The 18,422-nt window shown below is 46.9% G+C and overlaps 1 protein-coding gene across 5 annotated transcripts in view; it reads left to right on the top strand.

The window, feature by feature from the left end:
• Positions 1-18,422, top strand: part of LOC109906607 (cGMP-specific 3',5'-cyclic phosphodiesterase) — a 95,431-nt gene that overhangs the window by 51,564 nt on the left and 25,445 nt on the right. For all 5 annotated transcript variants that reach the window (XM_031792205.1, XM_031792207.1, XM_020504404.2 and 2 more), the window contains exon 8: positions 10,884-10,951. In XM_031792205.1, the coding sequence (XP_031648065.1) occupies positions 10,884-10,951 (68 nt within the window). The remainder of the gene's footprint in view (positions 1-10,883; positions 10,952-18,422) is intronic.

The raw sequence follows: 18,422 nt of genomic DNA, 5'->3' as shown, positions 1-18,422 counted from the left end.
GCCACTCCTCCAAGGCGAGCTTCACAGCGAGAAGCTCCCGGTTACCCACATCGTAGTTTCTTTCAGCTGGAGAAAGACGACAAGAGTAGAAGGCGCAGGGATGGAGTTTACCGTCAGTGGAGCTACGCTGGGACAGGATGGCGCCCACCCCCACATCAGACGCATCCACCTCCACAACGAACTGACGGGAAGTGTCAGGTTGAGAGAGAATCGGGGCGTTGGTGAATCGGCTCTTCAAATCTAGAAATGCTCGGTCTGCCTCAGGAGACCAACAGAACTTTCTGGTGCAAGACGTCAGTACAGTTAAAGGGGCGGCCACCCGACTGTAATCACGGATAAACCTCCGATAAAAATGTGCAAACCCCAGGAATCTCTGGAGCTGCAATCTCGTACCTGGCTGGACCCAATCCCGAACCGCCCGAACCTTCTCTTGGTCCATCTTGATCTCTCCCCTGGAGATGATGTACCCGAGGAAGGACGTCGTGTGGGCGTGAAAATCGCACTTCTCAGCCTTCACAAACAGACGGTTCTCCAATAACCGCTGCAGGACCTGCTTGACATGCTGAACGTGGCTAGAAAGCTCCTTCGAGAAGATGAGGATATCATCCAGGTAAACGAACACAAAAATACCAATCATATCTCTCAGAACGTCATTCACCATACTTTGGAACACAGCAGGAGCGTTGGTCAGTCCAAACGGCATCACCTGGTACTCGAAATGTCCCATCGGAGTATTGAACCCAGTCAACCACTCGTCCCCCTCCTTGATCCGAACCAAATGATAAGCATTACGTAAATCAAGCTTCGTAAAAACCGTAGCACCCTGTAAAGAATCGAAAGCCGAGCTCATCAAGGGCAGGGGATACTTGTTCTTGACCGTAATATCATTCAAACCCTGATAATCAATACACGGTCGAAGAGAGCCATCCTTCTTGCTCACAAAAAAAAATCCTGCTCCCAGAGGTGATGACGAGGGCCGAATGAGACTTGCAACTAGAGACTCCTTGATGTAGGTCTCCAAGGCCTCACGTTCAGGTCGAGAGATACTGTATAACCGTCCCTTGGGAAAGGCGGCTCCAGGAAACAGATTAATCGCACAGTCATAAGGTCGGTGGTGAGGAAGGGACTGAGCCTTCTGTTTACTGAATACTTCACCCAACTCGTGATATGTTTCTGGAACCAGGGACAAATCAGGAGGAGCAGAGGCACTGACCTGACTGGAAACGGCAGGAGAACAGGCAGTCCTAAGACAGTTAGCATGACAATCAATGCTCCAACTAGTTATCTTACCCGTCACCCAATCAAACGAGGGATTGTGTTCCTTCAGCCAGGGGTAACCAAGAACCAGAGGAACATGGGGCGAGGACAGAATGAAGAAGGAGATAAACTCTGAATGATTCCCCGACAACAACATCTTAACCGGTTCAGTCCTCATAGTGATCCGTGCCAGACTACTGCCGTTCAACTAGTACATATAGTAATATGACTGCTGGCGACTATGGAAACTAGTACATAGATTAATATGACTGCTGGCGACTATGGAAACTAGTACATAGATTAATATGACTGCTGGTGACTGTGGAAACTAGTACATAGAGTAACATGACTGCTGATGGCTATGGAAACTAGTACATAGAGTAATATGACTGCTGGTGGCTATGGAAACTAGTACATAGAGTAACATGACTGCTGATGGCTATGGAAACTAGTACATATAGTAATATGACTGCTGATGGCTGTGAAAACTAGTACATATAGTAATATGACTGCTGGTGACTATGGAAACTAGTACATAGAATAATGTGACTGCTGGTGACTATGGAAACTAGTACATAGAATAATGTGACTGCTGGTGGCTGTGGAAACTAGTACATAGAGTAATATGACTGCTGGTGACTATGGAAACTAGTACATAGAATAATGTGACTGCTGGTGACTATGGAAACTAGTACATAGAATAATGTGACTGCTGGTGGCTGTGGAAACTAGTACATAGAGTAATATGACTGCTGGTGACTATGGAAACTAGTACATAGAATAATGTGACTGCTGGTGACTATGGAAACTAGTACATAGAATAATGTGACTGCTGGTGGCTGTGGAAACTAGTACATAGAGTAATATGACTGCTGGTGACTATGGAAACTAGTACATAGAGTAATGTGACTGCTGGTGACTATGGAAACTAGTACATAGAATAATGTGACTGCTGGTGACTATGGAAACTAGTACATAGAATAATGTGACTGCTGGTGGCTGTGGAAACTAGTACATAGAGTAATATGACTGCTGGTGACTATGGAAACTAGTACATAGAGTAATGTGACTGCTGGTGGCTATGGAAACTAGTACATTAGGTAATTTGACTGCTGGTGACTAAGAAAACTAGTACATAGAATAATGTGACTGCTGGTGGCTATGGAAAGTTACTGTACGACTATCTGCCTGTCTTGTTCTATCCTACCCCCTACCCTGTTACACAAACACAAGAATGAACGTACACACACGTACACACACACACACACACACACACACACACAGGGTGGTCAAAAGGACATCCATCCACCAGCACCTCGTTGCTCTGAAGAAGCCCAGTGTTGGGTGTCTGTAGCTGGGTGGGAGAAAGGAGAGCATCTACCTGGACTTATATTGACCCTTCGGTCTTTTAGAACAGATCTACAGGTAGAGGCACAGCCTCACTCACTGAATTATTTATCCCTGCCAAGCAGCCAATCACAATATTTTTTGAGAAGCACACAAGCACAAAAACGCATGCACACCAATATCACACAAGCCAACATTCGCACTCACCCATGCTTGCACAAACACGTGCACACACACACCCACACTCCCATTTCACCTTTCTCACACACACACTCCCTTTCCCTCCACTTCAAACCCCCCCCCCCCCACTCACTAAATTGGAATATGGACTTTCAGCTACAACGAGGAGTGTGTTTAATTGCAGTGAGCAAGGCGGAGGGGAGAACGCTAGCCCAGAGATCTCCATTCTCTCCTCTTATGATGTGTTTATAGGGAGAAAGGACAGAGTTTACTGGAGGTGGCTTGAAGCTTTCCTGTCCAAGGCGGAATGTTTTTTTTTTGTCGAAATGAGTCAACTTCACAATCAAAAGGGGAGAAAGGGGACGTGTTCAATGCCACTGAAATAAGAGTGGCCCTCTAGTAAAGGTTCATCAATCTCGCTGCGCCTATTCTGTTTGTTTTGTGTGTGTGTGTGTGTGTGTGTGTGTGTGTGTGTGTGTGTGTGTGTGTGTGTGTGTGTGTGTGTGTGCGCGTGTGTGCGTGTGCATGTGTGTATGCATACACATGTTTGTGCTGTAGACATGTGTTCGGGTGCAAGTAAGACAAACAACTGCAACTGCACAGCATGCTGTGGCCAAGACGCTAACTCCATAATATTTACCCAGCAAACGAGCAGAAATCATCTGAGCCATTAATCTTCCACAGTCGTTAGAAGCAGACCTACTCTTAATTACGGTTAGAGTAACATTTCACAGGCAGCTGTCATTGTTATTGATAACTGACAAAGATATGAGTCTGTGATCAAAAACAGACACACTTCCTAAGTCCATGTACTATATTTTGGCTATAATGCTTATGTCCATAAACAGTCAGTATTAATAGCATATACAACAAGTATCATCCTTCAGTTGTTATTTGGATATATGAGGGTTGTGAGGGTTGTCTTATCTAAACAAGCCTAGAAAGGACACTGACCCAAGCCTTCAGGGAGGATGGTACAGTAGATAAGCTTTTTGTTGGTAAAAGATTAGAGCTTGGGACATAAAGGTTGTTTTGTCACTGTAGCTTCATTAGTACTGCAGCAACTGGCCCAAATAGGGAGCCAGCTTGTTTTTCTTTTCTCTCTCTCTCTATTGCCTCTCTCTCTCTCTATTGCCTCTCTCTCTCCCCTCTCTCTCTCTCTCTATCGCCCTCTCTCTCTCTCTCTCTCTCTGTCTCTCTATTGCCTCTCTCTCTCTCTCTATTGCCTCTCTCTCCCCTCTCTCTCTCTCTCTATCGCCTCTCTCTCTCTCTCTCTCTGTCTCTCTCTCTCTATTGCCTCTCTCTCTCTCTCTATTGCCTCTCTCTCTCTCTCTATTGCATCTCTTTCTCTCTCTCTCTATTGCATCTCTCTCTCTCTCTCTCTCTCTCTCTCTCTCTCTATTGCATATCTCTCTCTCTCTATTGCCTCTCTCTCTCTCTATTGCCTCTCTCTCTCTATTGCATCTCTCTCTCTCTCTCTCTCTATTGCATCTCTCTCTCTCTCTCTCTATTGCATCTCTCTCTCTCTCTCTCTATTGTCTCTCTCTCTCTCTCTCTCTCTCTCTCTCTCTCTCTCTCTCTCTCTCTCTCTCTATTACCTATCTCTCTCTCTCTCTCTCTCTCTCTCTCTCTCTCTATTGCCTCTCACTCTATCTATTGCCTCTCTCGCTCTCTCTATTGCATCTCTCTCTCTCTATTGCCTCTCTCTCTCTCTCTCTCTATTGCATCTCTCTCTCTCTCTCTCTATTGCCCCTCTCTCTCTCTCTCTCTCTCTCTCTCTCTCTCTCTCTCTCTCTCTCTCTCTCTCTCTCTCTCTCTCTCTCTCTCTCTCTCTCTCTCTATTGCCTCTCTCTCTCTCTCTCTCTATTGCATCTCTCTCTCTCTGTCTCTCTCTCTCAAATTGGAAGGCAGTGGCTGCACAGTAACATGCTATATATGACATCAGAGCTCAGGGTCTCCGCTTCAGAGCTATGTATGGGTTTTGACTGACAGCTGTTCTGAACTTAAGCACCGCACGCGACACGAAGTTGCCCCCACCCCTCCTTCTAATTGGGCTCTACGTATTTCGAAGGATGAGACATTGACAGCTTTGATGTCATACAAGCATCTTGGATCTTGGAGATGGGGAAAGGGCCAATAAAACAGGGGGGCAGTTTGCGGGACTCTACCCGGAGGGGCAGATTCCAAACCAGTGAAGGAAGGCGTCAAACAGGACTTCTGGGTTCCAGGCACTCTCACCCGCCAACGTGCGAAAACCCACCGCGTAGTCTGCCACACTACGAGGCACCTTGCTCGCAGACAACGGAAAATCTAACACTTTCTGTACCTCCGCCACAAACTCCTCCAATCTGAGGCAAACGGTGGATTGTTGCTCCCACACCGCCATAGCCCAGGCAAGAGCCCTCCCGGACATCAGCGTTATCACGTACGCTATCCTCGAGCAATCCCAGGGAATTTAAGAGGGCTGCAGCTCAAAAATGAGAGAACACTGGGAGAGAAATGGACGGCAGGATCCGGGATCTCCAGCATAACGCTCCGGAGGAGGTAAACGTGGTTCTTGGGAAGCCGGTGTAGATTGGCGAGACACATCGATGATAGTGGGGTAATTGACAGTCTGAGGGGTTACTGTAGTGTCGGACTGCCTCACAGACAATCTGCGGAATTGTTCCAGCAATGTGTTGAAGGCATTTCTGGAATCATTCCATAAGACCTCCTCATGTCTTCCAATGGTGGCTCCCTGGGAGGAGACGGCATTGCGGAGCTGGTCCAAGTCTGCTGGGTCAGTCATGGCCAGTTCGTACTATCACGACTCAGAATATGACTCCAATGCAGACACAGGAGGCGGATAGTACAGTTCTCAGAAGATTTATTCGAAACAGCAAAGGGCAGGTTGAGGGCAGGCAGAGGTTCATAATCAGGTCAAAGTCAGGCAAGTACAGGACGGCAGGCTGGCTTGGGGTCCATTTAGGCAGAATGGTCAAAACCCGGGAAAAATTTGGAAACAGAACTAGAGAAACAGGAAGGCGAGAAAGAACGCTGGAAAGACCTAAAAAGACAAGACGAACTGGCAAAAGACAAACAAAGACCACAGGTATAAATACACAGGGGATAATGGGAAGATGGGCGACACCTGGAGGGGGGTGGAGACCTACACAAAGACAGGTGAAACATAAACTCCTTTCTATTTGCATCAAAATTACGATCTGTTTCTCTGAATTGCCCTGTGAAAGCCGAACACTCTAAGATCATGTTGGCAATAGAACAAGCTTTCAAATGATGCCCACCTGACTCAGATTTCGAGTTATAAATGGCCCATTTTTGGATTGCGTAAACACAAACATGTTCAGGTTACTGAATGTATCCAGACTGTCCAACTGTTTATTGTAATGTTAAAATTCAGTCTTGTGTCAGGTGAACTATTATGTCCTCAAATTTGGTCTAAAAATGTTCCCATAATCTCCAAAATGTTCTCTTGCTACCATACTTATGCATATGTTTTTCATATTTCTTCTGTAAGAAATACATTTCAATTTAGCCTTATCCATATAGGCCATTTCCCATTAGTGTGAAGGGTTAAAGTAACACTTTAACACTCATTTATACTAACACATGAATTTACCAAGAATTTCGCATAAATAATATCTGGATTTTCTCACCGTAGAGACATTGCTTCTTAGAAGAGCTATAGAAGAAGAGCTAGAAGAGCTATAGAAGAAGAGCTAGAAGAGCTATTTTCTAGAAATATGAGTTTGGAAGCTTTTAGTGTCTATCTGTTTGACATATGCTTATGTCAATGTAAAGGTTTGCACAAACTCAACAAAGACATACAATGTCCCTCTGTGTAAACTCCAGCAAATGACAAAGCTAGCCTTAAACAAGCATCCGAATCGTTTGCCAAGTCAGAGCTCCGATACCTCATTAACTAAGTTCTGTGACTTGTCGGGGGAAGTTTTAAACATTATCCACTGAGCCCCTAGAAGTGGCGACGCTGGGGGGGTTTTATGTGATATCTGATATGGTCCCGACGTGCTTCACCCAACGGGAGGTCAGCATGCTCTCCTGCCTTTAAAAATCCTCCTCTTAAAAAAAGATACATCTCAGTGTTCTTTTGGGTCGCACACTGACTTGAATCCAACCGAGCGCTGTATCAGATGTGGTATGTATAACCAATGTCACGCCCTGACCATGGAGAGCCCTCAGGGTTGTCTATGGTGTTTTAGGTCAGGGTGTGACTAGAGGGTTTTCTAGGTTTTATTTTCTATGTTGGTGTGAGTATGGTTCCCAATTGGAGGCAGCTGATGATCGTTGCCTCTAATTGGGGATCATACTTAGTGTGGCTCTTTTCTCACCTGCGTTGTGGGATATTGTTTTGTTTCGTGCCTATGTGCGCTACATACTGCACGTTCGTTAATTCTTTGTTGTTTTGAAGTTTCACTTAAAATGTGGAACTCTACTCACGCTGTGCCTTGGTCCACTCATTTATATAACGAACGTGACAACCAACCAGGCCAGATCAAATCAAATCAAATGTATTTATATAGCCCTTCTTACATCAGCTGATATCTCAAAGTGCTGTACAGAAACACTAAAACCCCAAACAGCAAGCAATGCAGGTGTAGAAGCATGGTGGCTAGGAAAAACTCCCTAGAAAGGCCAAAACCTAGGAAGAAACCTAGAGAGGAACCAGGCTATGAGGGGTGGCCAGTCCTCTTCTGGCTGTGCCGGGTGGAGATTATAACAGAACATGGCCAAGATGTTCAAATGTTCATAAATGACCTGCATGGTCAAATAATAATAATCACAGTAGTTGTCGAGGGTGCAACAAGTCAGCACCTTGTGCTGTAAATGTCAGTTGGCTTTACATAGCCGATCATTAAGAGTATCTCTACTGCTCCTGCTGTCTCTAGAGAGTTGAAAACAGCAGGTCTCGGACAGGTAGCCCGTCCGGTGAACAGGTCAGGGTTCCATAGCCGCAGGCAGAACAGAAACTGGAGCAGCAGCACGGCCAGGTGGACTGGGGACAGCAAGGAGTCATCATGCCAGGTAGTCCTGAGGCATGGTCCTGGGGCTCAGGTCCTCCGAGAGAGAGAAAGAAAGAGAGAATTAGAGAGAGCATTCTTAAATTCACACAGGACACCGGATAAGACAGGAGAAGTACTCCAGATATAACAGACTGACCCTAGCCCCCCGACACATGACCTACTGCAGCATATATACTGTAGGCTGAGACAGGAGGGGTCAGGAGACACTGTGGCCCCATCCGATGATACCCCCGGACAGGGCCAAACAGGCAGGATATAACCCCACCCACTTTGCCAAAGCACAGCCCCCACACCACTAGAGGGATATCTTCAACCACCAACTTAACATCCTGAGACAAGGCCAAGTATAGCCCACAAAGATCTCCACCACAGCACAACCCGAGGGGGGGCACCAACCCAGACAGGAAGATCACGTCAGTGATCAGCTCAGATAAGGCGACTGGGTTTCCTTTGCCTGACATGGACCTTTATAAACAACCTGGATTAGTTATTATGCCAAACAATTATAGACATTTTTGTTTATACTGAACAAAAATATAAACACTGGTCCCATGTCTCATGTTGCATGAGCTGAAATAAAAGATCCCAGTTCATTTTACATACACACAAAAAGCTTATTTCTCTCAAATTTTGTGCACAAAATTGTTTATATCTCTGTTAGTGAGCATTTTATCCTTTGTCAAGATAGTCCATCCACCTGACAGGTGTGGCATATCAAGAAGCTGATTAAACAGCATGATCATTACACAGGCGCACCTTGTGCTGGGGACAATAAAAGGCCACTCTAAAATGTGCAGTTGTGTCACACAACACAATGCCACAGATGTCTCAAGTTTTGAGGGAAATTGGCGTGCAATTGGCATGCTGACTGCAGGAATGTCCAACTGAGCTGTTGCCATAGAATTGAATGTTAATTTCTCAACCATAAGCCGCCTCCAACGTCATTTGACAGAATTGGCTCCTCCCAGGCCCACCCATGGCTGCGCCACTGCCCAGTCATGTGAAATCCATATATTAGGGCCTAATGAATTTATTGAAGTTGACTGATTTCCTTCTGTAAACTGTAACTCAGTAAAATCTTTGAAACTGTTGCGTGTTGCGTTTATATTTTTGTTCAGTATATTAGGATCCCCATTACCCGACGCCAATGGCGACAGCTAGTTTTACAGGGGCCCGACACATAACGAAAAATACCTTACAGACAAAGTACTTTACAATTGATATACATTTAAAAACATTAACATGTAATGTGCATCTGTGTGCATGACATGTCTCATTAAACGTCCCCTGTGTTGTTGCTATAAAAATCGACCCGAACACTCTGCTGACATACACAACCGTTCAAATGTTTGGGGACACTTAAAAATGTTTTTTTTTTTAAGAAAAGCTATATTTTGTGTATTAAAATAACATCAAATTACGTTGACTGACTTTGAAACACCAGTCTCAACGTCAACAGTGAAGAGGCGACTCCGGGATGCTGGCCTTCTAGGCAGAGTTACAAAGAAAAAACGATATCTCAGACTGGCCAATAAAAATAAAAGATTAAGATGGACAAAAGAACACTGGACAGCATCCCGGAGTCGCCTCTTCACTGTTGACGTTGAGACTGGTGTTTTGCGGGTACTATTCAATGAAGCTGTCAGTTGAGGACTTTTAGGCATCTGTTTCTCAAACTAGACACTCTTTTGTACTTGTCCTCTTGCTCAGTTGTGCACTGGGGCCTCCCATTTCTCTTTCTATTCTGGTTAGAGCCAGTTTGCACTGTTCTGTGAAGGGAGTAGTACACAGCGTTGTACCAGATCTTCAGTTTCTTTGCAATTTCTCGCATGGAATAACCTTCATTTCTCAGAACAAGAATAGACTGACGAGTTTCAGAAGAAAGGTCTTTGTTTCTGGCCATTTTGAGCCTGTAATCGAACCCATAAATGCTGATGCTCCAGATGCTCAACTCATCTAAAGAAGGCCAGTTTTATTGCTTCTTTAATCAGAACAAGTTTTCAGCTGTGCTAACATAATTGGAAAAGGGTTTTCTAATGATCAATTAGCCTTTTAAAATTATAAATATGGATTAGCTAACACAATGTGCCATTGGAACACAGGAGTGATGGTTGCTGATAATGGGCCTCTGTACGCCTATGTAGATATTCCATAAGAAATCTGCCGTTTCCAGCTACAATAGTCATTTCAACATCAACAATGTCCACACTGTATTTCTGATCAATTTGATGTTATTTTAATGGACAAAAAAATGTGTTTCTTTTAAAAACAAGGGCATTTCTAAGTGACCCCAAACTTTAGAACGGTAGTGTGGATGGATGCATATACCCCTACGTCTAAGACAAAAGCCAAGAGTTACCTATAGGACTTGGTGGAAACATTCCCTGACAGGATAAAAATGTAAACTAATGACAACCCCCCCGAACGAACACGACTTCTCCCCATCAATGTCATGTGAATGACTTACTCAGAATCCAAACATCCTGTCTTACCCCCCCGACTATTAAACATGGAAAATGGATCCTTTGCAGGTTGAAAACAAGTCCCTATAAGGGAGTAACCGTGAGTCCTGGAATGCTGAAATAAACTCGGCTTCTGGCAAGGCCTGATGTGTAATATATCAACTTCCCTCTCTTCTTTGGGAGCGGGCAGAAAGAGGATTGTAGGGATGGCAGTGCCTCAATTATTATCGTTTGGATAGGAGCGGGGAACCTGATATGTCCTGAATGAAAACTCTCACACAGATGTCATGATATACACACACACACACACACACACATACACTCTCTCTCTGAAGTCTACATTTTTACTTGCATTTTACTTGACACACGCGTGCACGCTGCACACACTGCACACACACACACATACACACATTCTCTTTCTCTCTCTCTCTGAGGTCTATGCTACGCTGAATTTGTGTGTACTGTTACTGGAGACTAATAGCATTAGCTGTAAGCCTGCTGGGCTGGCATGTCTCTCTCTCTCGCTCCCTCCTCTCCCTCTGTCAGTAATGGCCGCTGTAAGGTAAATAACCGCTGTGGTGGTTCTGTGTTCCAGAACTCCTTCTCCAGCGTGTTTCACATGGAATACGAGGAGCTGGGAGAGGCCATAGACGTCCCCAAAAGGTAAGGCGATAACCTCTAACTGTTAAACCTGACTAATTTGAAACGGGTTGTTCCTCCCAATACTGCCTAATATGAGAAATATGGCTGCCGTGTGTCGCACTGGTGGGTGATATTACTCTGATGACAGAGGGCCGTGAGTTGCGCCATAAAGTGCTTTGAATGAGAGAAATACTCATTCTCAATCGTAACCTCTACCGAGTTTAGTGTGTATTTGTACAGTAAGTATTGAGTGATTGTCTTTGTAGGCCTTTGAGAGAGGGGGGGTCAGGTAAAGAGAGCATCCCAAAGATCCGGAAAGGGGGTGAGCTTATCGTCTCTCTCTAATGGGGGGAGGAAAGAGAGACGGAGAGGTAGAATGAGAGGGAGGACGAGATGAGAGGCGGAGTGAGAGCTGTTAGCTGCTCGCCCTCTGCCAGGGGAAAATGAATGAGCCTTACATTGAAATGTGGAGGGAAGGTAAAAGCCTGATCCTTCGGGAAGATTTGTGATTTTGTTCTTGTACGTCTCGGAGTCTTCCAGCCAGGCAGCAAAACGCCTACTGTTCACTTCAATCTCTATCTCTGTCTCACTAACTCACATCCATTTTCAATAGGGTTGTACATGGGTGGGAGTGTGGGTAGTGAGATGTGGGTGGGGGGGTAGGGCCAGGAGTTTTTCCCCATGTCAGGTTAAAGGTCATATGGTCAGGAAAAGCTCCTGCCCCTAGCTATGGTGTTTAGTCGAGACCTGTCTGACTTTAACAGATCTGACTCAAGGTCCTCTGAGGTCTCTTATGTTTTCAAGAAAAATCCCACATCATCCCTTTGGCAAGAGCCTTGACATCGGATCATGAGCTTACTGCCCTTTCCCTGTTAGAGGAGTACTTCTGGTCTGATCTAAGAACGCTGAAAACTTTTCTAAGAACCCCTTTTAAGACTCATTGGACAGCTCCTCCATCACAATCTGTTTAGGAGCAACCTATTACGATGAAGGGAGATTTTTCTTCCCCTTTGGAAGGCTTTCAGAGATGGGCCTACGAGGGTACGTCACGCACAGACACGGCTGTTTTGAAGTCGGAAGCCAAGGGCTCGGCCGAGATCTATGCGCTAGTCATGCTGCCTGACAGGCTGTATTGGTTGCACATGTGGGTAGCTAAGGTTCATGTCTCAATAAGCAACGCTACAGAGTCCAATAGAGGGAATTCAGTGGGGGGTCTATGTGGGAGATGGCAAGTCAAGTGTTGTTTATTATAACAATCAGTGAACAACCCTTCAACGTCATGGCTTCTTTCTACGTGCTAGGTCTGGGGCTAATAACTTGGAACTCAATTGAATTCACCTCAGCTAAGGTGAATCTAAACCGCTCTTGTTTGAAAGAATAAAATGGCAATAGTATGGTTATAGCAATGTTATATCTTTAGATGATATGGTTGCAGTCTATATGGAACAGAAATTGGTTAAAAAAAATTCTGTCTGATTGGCATAGGGAGCTGTGCTGTAGGGACCGTATAGGCACGTGACCTATAGATCACAATCACCTAAAGGTCATGGGTTCGTGCTCCAAATGGGTTCATACCACACAAGCTTTTGTGTGCTCATATATCACCAACTACCAACAAAAAAATCTGGAATGGGGGGAGGGGGTAAGATTATCAGATCTCTCTAACGGGAGGTTAGCTGCTCGTCCTCTGCCAGGGGAAAAATGAACAAGCCTTACATTGAAATGTAGAGTGGAGGTAAATCCCTTTAGCCTGATCCTGGGGGGAGATTTGTGATTTGTTCTCCTACGTCTCGGAGCCCTCCAGCCAGGCAGTGGAGCACCTACTGTTCACTTCAATCTCTATCTCCATCTCACTAACTCTCATCTCACAGCCATTTACAATAGGATTGTATGTGGACGGGAGCGTGGGTATTAGGATGGGAGGGGTGGTGTCGGTGTGTGTGTGTGTATTTCTGTCTGTCTGCCTGTCTGAAAGTGTGTGCACTTGTCCTAGAGAGAGAGACAGAACTGGAGAAAGACAGCAAGAGAGAGCATGCTCCCAGGCAAGACACAGAGAGACTTCCAGAGGGACACGGTTGCTTTTTACAAAAGTGTGTCTCATTCTTTTACATTCTGGCTCAGCTGACCCAAACGCTTTCTATTCTGTTTACATCTTCTAATGGGCCGAATAGGATGTTCTGTGTGTACTGTAGGACCACTCCTGTCTGAAGAGGCAGTCATTTGTAGCGCTCCACCACGCGGGGCCAATGCCAAATGGGATACAGCTAACAGCAGGATGTTAGCTTTGACTCAGTGGTCAACTGTCGGTGGGAGGCTTTTTAGGAACACGCACGCACGCACACACACACACACACACACTTGACATTAGCCCTGGGCGAAGGAGGCCGAAACTGCACAGCATGGAGAAGAGGAATGTCACGGAGAGGGTAATTCAGTCCTGTTCTGAATCAATGCAATCCTATTACTCATTGAAGCTGATTTTGTATAATTATCTCTAGTAGTTTTTGTTTGATTGATTCTTTCATTCATTGACCCACAAAATTCCTGGGTTATTTGTTTGTTTGAAAGACTAATTGTACCTTTATATTGAAATGAAGTTTCACAGTTTCCTTTTTAGGTTCGATGTTCCTAATATAAGAGTTGCTTTGAGGCCAGCATGTGATAACACTGATAATTAGCCAAAAGACTGTGCCTAGACACACACACACATGCACCACACACACGTCCAGCACCATTCCAGCCAATTCCATCACATTCTCCAGCTGCTCTTTCTCTCTCATTAGTTTCTAGTGCCATCGAATCATGGCTAATCTAGTGAAACGAGAGCTCAGATGTGATCGTTTTAAGGATGTTCAACACAGTCACAATCACTCTCACACACACCTCAAAGTAACAGTGGCGATTTTAGCATGGAAATCTTGATGGGGCAAACAAAACAAACTGTTTCGGCCTACATAAAGCTGTCCCAACAGCAGTCCCAATACCTTACCACTGCTACTCCTGGCTATCAGTGGAGCCTTGTCTGGCAGCCAAACAGTTCAATCAGCCTCATTTACTGCCTTTAAAAAAACATAGCTGATATGGCTGACTTGCTTAAACAAATGTGGTTTATACTGACAATTGAGATGTACAAACTGTGGCATAAGGGGAGGACAAGCGGATAAGAGGTGATCTGTAATTTCGATGAAGACGTTAATGAGCAAGCTAGGACGGACGTAGTCAATATAACTATTTGTTCAGCACTTTTGACATTTACAGCAACAGAATTCAGATCATGGGCCATTCTTACAGTGTTCTCCCTGTACACCAAGTCAGAACCATAGGATAAATATAAAGGGGGCATATAAGCAGACAATGAAAGCTGTTACTATATCCAATGATTACATTTCTTTAGAACATGTTATAGGCTACATGTGCACCACCAAGTCAGAACAGTAGGCAAAATTAAGAGGGGAAAATTGACCAAATTATTAGGGTGAGGGACATGGGCTACTAACAACTTACTATACAGTATTACTTTCTTAGCTATAGTATACATATCTCCCTGGCATATTGCATCATTTATGCAGTAGCATTCAAGACAATTTTGGATTCACCTTGTTGTGCTTTGCTCACTTGAACAGTACACTTTTATCAGGTTTGAGGTAAGACCCAGATGCAGACAATGTCGAATTAACAACAGTTTATTAATCCAACAGGGGCAGGCAAAAGACAGGTTAAGGGCAGGCAGGGGTCAGTAATCCAGATAGGTGGGGCAAAGATACAGGATGGCAGGCAGGCTCAGGGTCAGGGTAGGCAGAGGTCAGTAATCCAGATAGGGGGCGGCAAAGGTACAGGACGGCAGGCTCAGGATCAGGGCAGGCAGAAAAGGTCAAAAACAGGAAAACTAGAAAACAGGAACAATCAAGAGACAGGAACAGAGGGGAAAACACTGGTAGGCTTGACGAAACAAATCGAACTGGCAACAGACAAACAGAGAACACAGGTATAAATACACAGGGGATAATGGGGAAGATGGGTGACACCTGGAGGTAGGTGGAGACAATCACAAAGACAAGTGAAAGGTGTGACAACTTTGTGATCAAAGTCTAGCATTCTCAAGACAACTGGGAACTCTGAAAAACCTCTAGGGGTGCCAACTGGCGTCCTACCTGGGCGCATACCTGGTTGACCAGGGTGTCGGAAATCTTCGATGAGGCCTGGGTCCAGAATGTCCCAAGTGGGAACCCATAACCCTCCCAGTCAACCAGGTACTGGAACCCCCTGCCCCGAGGTCGAACCTTCAGGAAACACCTCACCCTGTATGCTGGTTGGCCAACGAGGAGACGCGGGAGATGGGTGGGCCTGGAAACAGGAGGCAAAGGGCTGTGAGACATGAGTTTAACTCTGGACACATGAAAATTGGGATGTATTCGAAGGATACGGGGCAACAGAAGACAAACAGCAGCAGGGCTGATAATTTTAGAGATGGGAGACGGGCTTATAAACCGGGGGGAGAGTTCGGGATTCCACCCGGAGGGGCAGATCCTGGGTGGATAGCCATACCATCTGCCTGAGATGATACCGGGGAGTCGGGTCGGATGGCGATCCGCTTGTCGTCGATACCTGAACATGGTCTTGAGGAGGCCCAACTGGGCTCTCCTCCAGGTACGACGACAGTGGCAGACAAACATCTGGGCAGAAGGTAAGCCAACCTTTTCTTCCTGCTCAGAGAAGAGCGGGGGCTGATACCGGAAGGAACACTCAAATGGCGATAGGTCCATGGCAGAGCAGGAAAGGGTGTTGCGGGCATATTCCACCCACACAAGCTGCTGGCTCCAGGTGGTGGGGTTGGCGGAGACAAGGCAGCGCAGAGTAGTCTCGAGGTCCTGGTTGGCTCGCTCCGACTGGCAATTGGACTGGGGGTGGAACTGAGAGGACAGGCTGAACCGAAGACCTCTAGGGGTGCCAACTGGCAGTCCATGGATCCGGAAGACGTGCTGCACCATGAGCTGGGCCGTCTCCTTGGCTGAGGGTATTTTGGGGAGAGGACTGAAGTGGGCGGCTTTGGAAAACCGGTTGACCACAGTCAGGATGGGAGTGCTGCCCTCAGACGGGGGAGACCTGTGATGAAATCCAGGGATATGTGGGACCAGGGACGGTGAGGGACAGGCAGTGGTTGCAGATCACCAGCCGGAGCTTGCCGAGGAGTCTTGATGTCTTGATCTGAGCACAGACATGCAAGCAGCGACAAACGCGGCGACATCCGTAACCATAGTAGGCCACCAAAAGCGTTGGCGCACGAAGACCAGGGTCCTACGGGAGCCCGGGTGGCAGGCAAGCCTGGAGGAATGGGCCCACTCCAGGACCGTGGAGCAGACAGCATCAGGCACAATCATTCGGTTATCTGGGCCTCCCCCAGGGTTCATCTGGGAACACAGCACCTCCCAGACATGTTTCCCTATACCCAAGCTGAGTGCTGTCACCAGGCACGAGGTGGGAAAGATGGTTTTGGGCTCTGGGGTGGTAACCGTGGGGCTATAGCGGCGAGACAGGGCATCTGGCTTGACGTTCTTGGACCCTGGCCGGTAAGAGAAGGAAAAGTTGAACCGGGTAAACAGCAGGGCTCATCTCGCTTGCCTGGAGTTTAGGCGCTTGGCGGTGCGGAGATACTCCAGGTTTTTGTGGTCGGTCCACACAATGAACGGATGTTCTGCCCCTTCCAACCAGTGCCTCCATTCCTCCAAAGGCATCTTCATCGCGATAAGCTCTCCATTCCCCACATCGTAGTTCCTCCCTGTGACATTGAGGCAGTGGGAGAAGGTGCAGGGATGCAGGAACAGTGGTGAAGTGCTGCTTGAGGTCCTGGAACGCCCGGTCAGCGGCAGAGGACCACGTGAACGGAACCTTGGTAGAGGTGAGTGCAGACAGGGTAAGTCAGTGTGTAACCCCAGATAAAGCGGCGATAAAAGTTGCTAGGGAGAAGGTCAATTTCGCAGTCATAGGGTCGGTGCAGTGGAAACGAAGTGGCCTGGGCCTTGCTGAACACTTCCCCGAGGTCCTGGTACTCCGCGGGGATGGTGGAAAGGTCCGGGGCACCTTCCGAGCCCCCAGGAAGACGTCCCGGGGCAGGTTGCGCTGGCTTCAGACAATGGGCGTGGCAGAACGGACTACAGACCATAATGGCGGCAGTTGATGAGGGGATTGTGTCACTGGAGCCAGGAGAATCCCAAAACCATGGTAATCTGAGGAGACTTTGAATAGTCTCACTGTGATTCCCTGACATCTGGGAGTGGTTGATGGGAGTGGTATTATAAGTGACCCGGCCAATAGAGTGCCCATCCAGCGCACTAACATCCATGGGAATGGAGAGAGGCTGAGTGGGGATGTTCAGCTCGGAAGCCAGTGTAGCGTCCAAAAACCTAATCGGCCCCAGAGTCAATGAGGACCCGGAGAGATTTAGACTGGTTTCCCCACAGCAGAATGGCATGAAAAGGGGTGCGAGCCAGGGAAGCAGAAAAGTTCTCCATATGGCGCAACAGAGTACTCACTCCTACCGGTGAGCCTGGTCTTTTAACGGAAAAGAGGACACAAAATGACCAATAGTCCTGCAATACAGACAACTCTTCGTGTTGATCCTGTATTGCCGTTCCGCTGGCAACAGCCCAGCTCTGCCTACTTGCATAGGCTAGGGAAGCGGTAACTTGGCCAGCTTCGGCGAATCTCGGGGAAGGATCAGGAAGCCTCGGTTTCTCTCATCAACAGGACCATCGGGGACTTCCGGGTTGACTCGGAGGCAAGGTGGAATTGCCAGGTGGAACGTGTGAGCGAAATCAAATTTCCTCTCACTCCGTCGTTTCTGTAATTGCCCATCGATGCGGATGGTCAACGCGATGAGGGAATCGAGATCCGTAGATAACTCCCAAGCAGCAAACTCATCATTGACCACCTCCGAGACGCCGTGCAGGAACATATCGAACAGCGCTTCCTGGTTCCAATCACTCTCCGCCGCCAACGTGTGGAAATCCACCGCATAGTCTGCCACTCTGTGGGAGTCCTGCTGCAGTTGGATTAGCTTCCGGGCAGCTTCTCTCCCGTAGAACGGACCATCAAAGCCTTCTTCACCTCTCCCACGAACCCCTCCAGACTAAAGCATTTGGCCGGCTGTTGTTCCCATACAGCAGTAGCCCAGGTGAGAGTCCTCCCGGACCTCAGTGTGATGAGGTAGGCTATCTTGGAGTGATCCAAAGGGAAGGAGGAGGGCTGAAGCTCAAAGATGAGGGCACACTGAGCTAGAAATGCCCGACAGGTGCTCCAGAATTGCTCCAGCAAAATGTCCAACGCCCGGTCATGGCGTTCAGCCAATGTTTAAACCACCTCCATAAGGCCACGAAGCAATTCCTCGTGCCTACCAATGGTGGCTCCTTGGGAGGAGATGGCGTTGCGCAGCTGGCCCGGGTCTACTGGGTCAGTCAGGGCCAGTTTGTACTATCAGGTTTGAGACAACAGGTCA

This window comes from Oncorhynchus kisutch, linkage group LG16 (genome assembly GCF_002021735.2).
Source record: "Oncorhynchus kisutch isolate 150728-3 linkage group LG16, Okis_V2, whole genome shotgun sequence".
Taxonomy (NCBI): Eukaryota; Metazoa; Chordata; class Actinopteri; order Salmoniformes; family Salmonidae; genus Oncorhynchus; species Oncorhynchus kisutch.
The sequence above is the reverse complement of the archived record's forward strand: the minus strand, read 5'-3'. Positions and strand labels throughout refer to the sequence as shown.